The sequence below is a fragment of the Vigna angularis genome, chromosome 3 (genome assembly GCF_016808095.1).
Source record: "Vigna angularis cultivar LongXiaoDou No.4 chromosome 3, ASM1680809v1, whole genome shotgun sequence".
Classification (NCBI taxonomy): Eukaryota; Viridiplantae; Streptophyta; class Magnoliopsida; order Fabales; family Fabaceae; genus Vigna; species Vigna angularis.
The window spans coordinates 20,927,070-20,936,447 of NC_068972.1; the positions used below are offsets into that span (position 1 = coordinate 20,927,070).

The window sequence follows — 9,378 nt, forward strand, 5'->3', positions numbered from 1 at the left end:
TTTAGTTAAAGAACAGAAAAATGAATTATTTGATTTTTAGATAATATTTTACTACGAATTGCTTAATGTATTATTTTATATTCTATATTATCATTATAATATTTTATAATGTCCAGAGGAGCAGAGCAGAGAAGCAGAGAAGCAGAGGAGCAGAGGAGAGAGAACTAAAAAATTACATACGTTTGGACGAAATTGACACTTTTAAACCAAGTTTGTACGTAATTGAAATTTTTTTAATAAGATGGACTACTTTGACACGTTGCAGCCAAACTAGGGACAATGCAAGCAATTAAACCTTTTTTATACATGTATAAAAAAATTATGTTTTACTTTTTATGTTTTACGTTTCAAAAAAGGGAGTGTTGTGGCATTCTATTTGTCACATAAAAAGATACACTAACATCGTTGGACATTAGGCATCAATTCCATTAATTTCAAAAGGATAGGAATACAAAATATAATTAACTCTTATTATTAAAATAATAATAATAATAATAATAATATTATAACAACACCAACAAAAATAATTGTTTCGGTTGTGGGGTTGAGGTTAACGGTTTACTATGTCACAAATGTCTTAAAAGTATGAACGATTATCTTTGTCATCGTTTGTTTTAGAATCCCATTCGGACAAAATAAGAGATTACCTATTGAAGGTAGTCCGATGCCAAAGTTAGTAAAGATTCGGAAGTTTTAGCAATTAATGCGTATTAAATGTCATCACCTACCTCTTTACCTCAAACCTGTATTTCAGAATGGGTTTCGGATTACTGACGGCTTAATAGTGACTCAATTGGTAATAATCATGTTTTGTTGTAAGTTAATCAACATTAGGTTTAATCGTTCTGAAGGGTGATTGTTCGATTTATAGGATACAGTCGTTCAATCTTGGGGATGACCATCGTGGTCCTGTTTGTGGCACGACTAACCATTAAGATCGTCTGGTCCAAGGTTGACTAAACGGTTATATGATACATAGGTCTCCCAAGCCCGAGCATATCGTGATAGGTAAAAGGGTCTATGTAAAAGCTATGTTGGGCGCATTTAGGGATGCTTAATCCTTTCGTGACCAATCGCAAGTGATAGTTGAAAGGAGGTTATAACCGCTAGGATGACGACACGTGGTGTATTAGTATTCATGTATCCCAAAATATGGAGAATCGAAAGATTTGGATCATCAAATCCTCCTTGATCTGATGGTTGAGTTTGGCCCGTTAGGTCGTCCCATTTGGCTATCAATCTTTAACACATCAAATGCATCAAAATCCATTTGAACCTCAGAGACATGTATAGGAATGTCAATTTCACAATAAACCTGCTTAGGTTGCAAACGAGAACCTGTGTTCTCAACATAATTAGTGGCTTCATCAAGACAACCACTCAAGTTGGCTAATAAGGACCTGGCTTCAGAAATTGTCTTATCCATTAAGGATCCTCCAGCTGCAACATCCACAAAAAATCTTTCTTTCATGCTCAATCCATCAATGAAGTGCAGGATGAGCAGGTGCTCACCAATTTGATGATATGGACATGAAGCACACAGTTGGTTGAATTTGTCTCAACACTCCCTCAATGTCTCTCCTTGCAGCTGTACAATGGAGCTAATTTCCCTCCGTTTGGAGACTATTGTTGAGGCTGGGAAGAACTTCTCCAGAAAGCTTCTCTGCATCTCAGCCCAGGTAGTGAATGGTGCTGAATAGGTCTTGTAGTAGAACTAGTCTTTGGCTGCATCCCCTAAAGAGAAGGGAAATGTCTTCAACTTGGCCCAATCTTTAGGGACTTCTGTTGGTTTAAACATGGAGCAGACCACTTAAAACTCCTTCCGGTGCTTGTATGGATCTTCTCCAGCCACTCCATACTTAGGCAGCCTTTTGATAAGCTTGTATAGCCAATCTTGTGAATTTGCCATCTCCTGATCTTGTACAGAACTTGTCTAAACATGGATTTCACTTCAAGCAAAGATTATACCAAACACACAAAAGCATAATATGAAGGAGAACCACTATTTACAGATTTTAAAGTTTCCAGAAACAACAACTAAATGCACAGAAACTAAACACACAGACTACTAAAAAAATTAAAGCTAACAAGACTAACCTAACACTCTAAAACTCAATTCGCCGAGTCCCCGACAACGGCGCCATTTGTTAAACTGCTTTTTAGTCGCCTAAAGCATAACAAATTTGGTCCCCACTAATGTAGTAAAGGGTTAACCAAAATATCAATCCTAGGACTCGGTACAATTAAGTTTTAAAATGTAGAGTTAATCTTGCTTTTTATTTTATTTACTATTACTACGAACTAGGTGGGGACAAAGAAATGAAATTGAAAGAAATGAAACTAAAAAGAAAATATGTTTAAAAGATAGAAAGAAAATTAAAATGAAATGAAATAAAATAAAATAAATTATTATTCTAAACTACCTAAAACAAAAAAAAAAATCTAATTTCTATAGCTAATATGATCTACTGATTTACAAAGACACTAGAAATGCATAGTACAATTGAGATATCTAATTATTAACCAAATCAAACAAATAGCAAAGAATCTGGAAAATTGAAATGTAAACAGAAACAAAACTTTATCTAATAGGAAATGTTCAAAATAATAAAAGATCATTACCTAAGCTAAAACACATTACAGTAAATCTAGCAAATGCAAAGAAGTTAAAGAATGAAACTAAAAACATAGGCAAGACTCACAATAATAGACAAATGCACATTGATTTGGATGAAACAAGTCCCAATTGCACTTTAGGAAGACATCCTGTAAAGATTTAAACTCACTTTGGAGTATTTTGGTTCATATTGCAGAACCTGTTGTTAAACTGTCTTTTAGTCGCCTAAGGTAGAACAAAGTCTGGTCCCCACTAATGTAGCATAGGGATGAACAAAATATCAATCTTAGGACTCAACAAAGTTAAGATTAAAGTGTAGAGTTAGATCTTGTATTTATTTACTAATTATTTATTATTAAACTGGGCGGGGACATTTAAAATGAATGAAACTAAAATAAAAGAATTGAAACTAGTCTAAACTAAAATCTATTTAAAAGAATAAAGAAATTGAAATGCAATAAAAGAAAAGAAAATAACAGTCTAAACTACTCAAAACAGAAATAAAACCTATTTACTATAACTACCTACAACTGAAACATAACAAATATTATACAATCTAAACAGAACTCAAATGCTAAAAAAAAATAAGGAAAGACAATCTTTGAAATAGAAATGCAGAACAGAAGCAAAACCTAAGTCTAAAAGAATGCATTAACAATCAAGAGATATTCCTAAACTAAGCATCAAATCTGAATTAAAATGTAAAACATAAAACCTAAAATGAATCATCAAATCCTACTCTAAACAGAAGTAATCAAGAACAATCATGTTAATATTCTCAACTAAAACTGAAATCAAATGAACAAACACCTAAACTAATGAGTAGAAACAAATTGGTTGATTAGAACCATGAATAAGAACCAAAAGTACCAAAGTTAGTGTAGAAAAGTAGTCATTTACAACTCAGAAAGACATCATGTGCAGTCATACTCACTGTGTGGTATTCTAGTTTAAGGTTCCCTATGAAATGAGGCATGGAAGGGAGTCGCTGTGAATAAATTTGACGAGTTATGAAGGAAACTCCGAGTTCCTATTGGTCATGGGTTGAGAACGGGAATTAAACTCTATTAGATCGAATTTCCCGTTGTTCCTCAATAGCTCAGTGGTAGAGCGATCGACTGTTAATTGACTGGTCGTAGGTTCGAATCCTACTTGGGGAGATTGAATGGATTCCGAAATCTGTAATTCGGAATGAAAGGATTTTCTTTGACCGTTAAGAAGAGTAGATAACTCGTTTCCCTTGTCTTTGTTTCTATTGTATTAACTTAGTGTGTAAATGTCTACTCACTATACCAAATCACGGTAAATTCAACTCCTAATTCATATTCCTAATCATCACCAAATGTAAAGCCTAATCTAAATGCAATTGAAACATGCAATCTACTCAAAAACATATAAAATCCTAATTGAAATGAACTGACAGAAACAAAATAAGAATTACAATATTTTTTTCTTTCATTGGATTCATCTCCAACTCGAGAAGACATCTCGATAAATTTTTTTACAAAACAAAACTAGAAACGACTCTCACATCATCAATCAAGAAAACAGAAATAATGGAAAAATCAAGATAATAGAATTATCAAACTTCCAACACATAGAAACATCACAGAAGAAATTTTATTAACAAGAAACAAAGTTACACGAAAATGTACCCAACAAAACGCGAGTGAGAACGCAAGAAACTCGAATCTACCGAAAGCGCGATAAAACCCTAAGCTCTCACGTCCTCTCTATCTATTCTAAAATGTAAGCTGAAAAAAATTTAAGTGTCTCGTCTCCGTGAAAGTCTGTGTTTACATGCAGAAAACCCATTATACAGGGTTGAAGAAGAAAGAAAATAAAAAGGAAAAATGAAAAAGGGAAAGAAAGCTTGCTTTACACGATTTTGAGCTTCATCTTGATCCAACGGCCTCCCTGCTTCTTTAACTTCAGCCCTTCGATCTTTCTTCATCTCTACCGGTCAACTCCGGTCATCTTCTCCGTCTTCTTTAACAGGCAGGATCGCACCCGTCTGCTCTCGCTTCGCTCTTTCTTTTTGCCCTAGCTCGAGGGAGAGTTTTCTTTTCTGCCAAATGAGATGCACAGTCTGGACCCCTTCAAAGGCAGCAACGCCTCTCCACTAAACACACCAGAACAACGCCGTTCCACTAAAGGAGAATCAGCCCAATCATAGGCAGCAACAAATCCCAGCCAAAACGCACAGTTTCATCAAAGTTTGGATCCAGCCCATTCCAATGCTTGCAACAGCAACGCTTCCATGCTTAGAGAGTTGCTCCCTCCACCACCACCGACCGCTCCCTGCACCACCCCATACCTAATTTGCCCTTGTATAAAACGGATGTCAACATCCGTTTCACCTTTAACGGATGTTGACATCCGTGAACGGATGTTGACATCCGTTATATTTTAGTTTATCATTTTTATTTAAAAAAAAAAACTTCAACGGATGTGCCACATCCGTTTAATAGATTTTTAAAAAGTATTTTATTTATTATTTAAATAATAATATATAAATTAAATTAATAATAATTATTTTATTAAATTAAATTAAATTAATTTATAAATAATTAAATAATAATTTTAAAAAAATTAAATAATATTTAGGTTTAATACCCAATTTTGTCCCCAGTTTGGTTCGGAAATCTCAATTTAGTCCCTCTATATAAAAGTAATTGTAATGGATCCTTACTTGTAATTATGTGAGTCAAATTAGTCCCTTCCGTTAAATATAGGCAAACGGAGTTAATGGGTTGATGATGTGGCAGTAGTCACTCATTAGGTGTCAACACGTAATTGAGATTGTGCTTACGTGGTGTTAGGGCACCTGATTTTAAAATTGGGTTTTAATTAGAAATTGGGGAGGTTTGGACGTGCGATGAAGATGAACCCCTCCCTGGGTTGCCGATGTCGGAGAGAGCAGACGGGATCGGAGAAGCAGTGGCACGGTGGATTGAGTCACGAAAAAAAAACAGTAATTTTTTGGGAGATCTCTCTTATGCAGACAATCATCCAAATCATGATAATGTTAGATGGGATACATGGGGAAGATTCGTAGAAAGAAATAATGCTTATGAACCTTGGATTTGGGCTACAGGGAACAACGAACTTGACTATGCTCCTGAGCTTGTAAGTTTAGGAGAAGAAGAAACGTGTGGCGAGCAAAGAGATCCTGAGGAGAGCACTGACACCACCCAAACATTTAGAACTTAGATGGTTGAATTTCAGACCAACCCCTAGTAGACTCTCCAACATGTCCATGGCTTGATTTTCATTTTTTTTCCCTCTTTGTTTCTTTGGATGTTTGTATAATCGAGTTTGACAATCCAATGAAATTAGATTATTCTGTATTCTTTATGAAGCTTCTGGTTTCAATCTTTTTGCAGTTGAATAATCAGATACTTGTCCGTTGAAAGCTGAAAATTTGGTGCATAAAACAAAAACTGGTGATGTTAAGTTAGACAAAACTTAAGCTATTGACATATGAGTGTACTATTTCTTTGTTTGATGATAGTTTTCATTCCTTGTGATTAATTCAGATGGTGTGCAATTAGGCCTTGCTGTGTATCCTTGTCATGGTTGTTCTGATTTCATTGACGTTAGATCCAATTGGGCAGTTTTCTTTATTCACTTTGTCAGGATATGTTGTGGTAGCAGATACTAATAATAATATATGTGGTTTTGAGTTCTTCACAAGGCCAGATTTGTTCTGTATTCTTAACTTAAGCCTGTGATTTCTGAACAAGAGAAAGGTAAGAAAAGCATAGGAGATGAGAATCTTTTGATTACTGTTTTTAATCATGTTGCAAATTCACTTGGAAACCAGCATTTATTTAAGGTCAATAAACCTCATAGGACAGACCGGCAAAACATATCACAGACCGGCAAAACCTCATAGGACAGACCGGCAAAACCTCATAGGATCAATTGAGTGACAAATGAGGATGTTCAATATACAATATGATGTAGTTGGCCCATCTCCATGATGACATGAGTAAATATTGAACATTTCTTGTTTCTATGTAGTTGGAGTTATGACAGGCACCCAATAGGTTCTCCATTGGCAGATAGACCACTTCAAAATACCTCATTTCCACCATATGAGCATTTATTTAGGGCATAGTAAACACCATAAATTGTTTGAACTCTTATATTAAAGAAAAGAAAATTGAAACATGGGAAACAGAAATGAGACAAAAAAATTGAATTTATTTCAATAACGAAAGTGCATTAACTAACAACAATTAAACTGATATGTTAACAAGAAATTAATACTCTACTGAAACATACTGATATGAACTGGAAATAAACTGTCTTTACTAGAAAAAATAGCAAAAAATAAATCAATTTTCTGAAAAGTTCGGACATTGCAGAACTTCTACAAGGCCTAACTACTCTTAATTGAGAATATACATGTCTTTTCCAATCCCAACTAACAACCGATTGTCAAATAACCGCATTCTAACAGCTACTATAAGCTTTGATTGGTTCACTTTGTTGTGGAATCATCAACAGGATGCCAGAATCTGTTGAAAAACCACATGGAATCAGCTGTAACAGCAACGTCATCTTCATTTCGGTGCCAGCTATAGTGAGCATGTGTTCTGTTCTTTATTTCGAAAATGGCATGCCCAAAACTCGCCTCCCTATATGCAGAGTACTCAGGTTGTGGATTTGTCATGCTGCAGTGCAGAGAAAATACACACATCAGCGATCAAACTAAACCTCATATAGAAGAGAATTAAGTCGTTAATGCAGGAAGAAAATTTCTGAAAAGCTTACTTCAATGCTAAGCCTTCAATGTTCCCTCCATCACCAATGTTTATGTATACAGGAGCTGACAGGTCCTTCGTAGGTCCACATCGACCGTTAACAAGGTTGTATTCAATGTTGGATATACGTTCCTGATGCAGAGTGCATAAAAATAATTGTGGTTAGAATATTCTGCGGTTTAATCATAAACTGCGTATGATTGTTCAATTTTTAGATTAAATGCATGTCATCTGATGAAAGGGGACAATTTGTAGCACTTACACTTCGTTCATAGGCATGGACATGACCAGCGAACAAAACATCAACCTTGTACTTCACAAACCAAGACTCAAAAGCTACCCTCGTGGTTTCCCCTTCCATGTAATGATAGGTGTTACTATTATACCATGGTGAATGCACAAGAACAATCAACCAAGGGGCCTTGCTTCTATCAACCTTTTTTAGCTCTACCTCAAGCCATTCATATTGAGGAGTATATTTACCTGCAAAAGGAAAATTACATTAGTGCAGAGAAGGTGAATATATGAAACATACAGGTAAAACTTGTACGTTATAAACATTAAGCAAAACTTGAACATTAAAAGGTAATGTCAAGAGGAAAGGCTTGAAAGGTTCCGTTTCACCCTGAAAAGCATCATCAATTTTGGCCTTTAGGATTTGCTTCTGAATTAAAATTTGCACTTGGTAGAAGCAGCATAACATGGGAGTCATAATTTCTAATTTGAGGAACGACTTTGTGGATAAAATTAAATTCAAATAATCCCAAGAAATAACTTACGGGAGTACATTTAGGGGTAGATGTTTGGTTTAATGAAGTCTTAGGTCCTGAACTCATTACATCATTATATACAAAAAAAAAAAAAAGAGTAGAAAACTTACAAGCTCAGGAGCATAGTCAAGTTCGTGGTTCCCTGTAGCCCAAATCCAAGGTTCATAAGCATTATTTCTTTCTACGAATCTTCCCCATGTATCCCATCTAACATTATGATGATTTGGATGATTGTCTGCATAAGAGAGATCTCCCAAAAAATTACTGTTTTTTTTTTCGTGACTCAATCCACCGTGTCACTGCTTCTCCGATCCCGTCTGCTCTCTCCAACACCGGCAATCCAGGGAGGGGTTCATCTTCATCGCACGTCCAAACCTCCTCAATTTCTAATTAAAACCCAATTTTAAAATCAGGTGCCCTAACATCACGTAAGCACAGTCTCAATTACGTGTTGACACCTAATGAGTGACTACTGCCACATCATCAGCCCATTAACTCTGTTTGCCTATATTTAACGGAAGGGACTAATTTGACTCACATAATTACAAGTAAGGATCCATTACAATTACTTTTATATAGAGGGACTAAATTGAGATTTCCGAACTAAACTGGGGATAAAATTGGATATTAAACCTAATATTTATATATTAATTTAAAATATAAAAAATTAAAAAAATAAAAATTCAACGATGTCGCCACATCCGTTAACGAATATGGCACATCCGTTTTAATATATATGTATAAAATTTTTTTAATTATTATTTAAATAATAATAAATAAATAAAAATTAATAATAATTATTTTATTAAATAAAATATAATTAATTTATAAATAATTAAGTAATAATTTTAAAATAATTAAATAATATTTATATATTAATTTAAAATAAGAAAACAAAAAATTAAAAAAAAAAAATTTAACGTCGATATCATCACATCCGTTTTAATATATATATATATATATATATATATATATATATATATATATAATATTTTAATTATTATTTAAATAATAATACATAAATTAAATTAATAATAATTATTTTATAAAATAAAATAAAATTAATTTATAAATAATTAAATAATAATTTTAAAAAAATTAAATAATTCTTATATATTAATTTAAAATATAATAAATTAAAAATTTAAAAATTAAAAAAAAAAAATCAACGACCTCCATCAACGGATGTGACATATCTGTTGAATAATTTTTCTTCAAC

At 33.7% G+C, this 9,378-nt stretch overlaps 1 protein-coding gene and 1 non-coding gene across 2 annotated transcripts; one reads left to right on the forward strand and one right to left on the reverse strand.

Moving 5' to 3' along the window:
- Positions 1-3,705: 3,705 nt before the first annotated feature.
- TRNAN-GUU (transfer RNA asparagine (anticodon GUU)) lies at positions 3,706-3,777 on the forward strand. Its single transcript has one exon. It is a non-coding gene; the product is annotated as a tRNA-Asn (tRNA).
- Positions 3,778-6,909: 3,132 nt separating this feature from the next.
- LOC108325217 (purple acid phosphatase) lies at positions 6,910-8,704 on the reverse strand. Its single transcript, XM_017558245.2, has 4 exons — positions 8,270-8,704; positions 7,652-7,872; positions 7,400-7,521; positions 6,910-7,299 (listed from the first exon to the last, which is right to left on the reverse strand). Exons 2-4 carry the CDS (start codon positions 7,748-7,750, stop codon positions 7,107-7,109), a joined length of 414 nt encoding a protein of 137 aa, XP_017413734.1. The 5' UTR covers positions 7,751-7,872; positions 8,270-8,704; the 3' UTR covers positions 6,910-7,106.
- Between the last annotated feature and the right edge of the window lie 674 nt (positions 8,705-9,378).

Coding starts and splice junctions, on each gene's coding strand:
- LOC108325217 (XM_017558245.2), bottom strand. CDS start 7,750: ATGGAAGGGGAAACCACGAGGGTAGCTTTTGAGTCTTGGTTTGTGAAG. Junction 7,522..7,651: donor TCCATGCCTATGAACGAAGT/GTAAGTGCTACA, acceptor ACTCTGCATCAG/GAACGTATATCCAACATTGA. Junction 7,300..7,399: donor ATTGAAGGCTTAGCATTGAA/GTAAGCTTTTCA, acceptor TCTGCACTGCAG/CATGACAAATCCACAACCTG.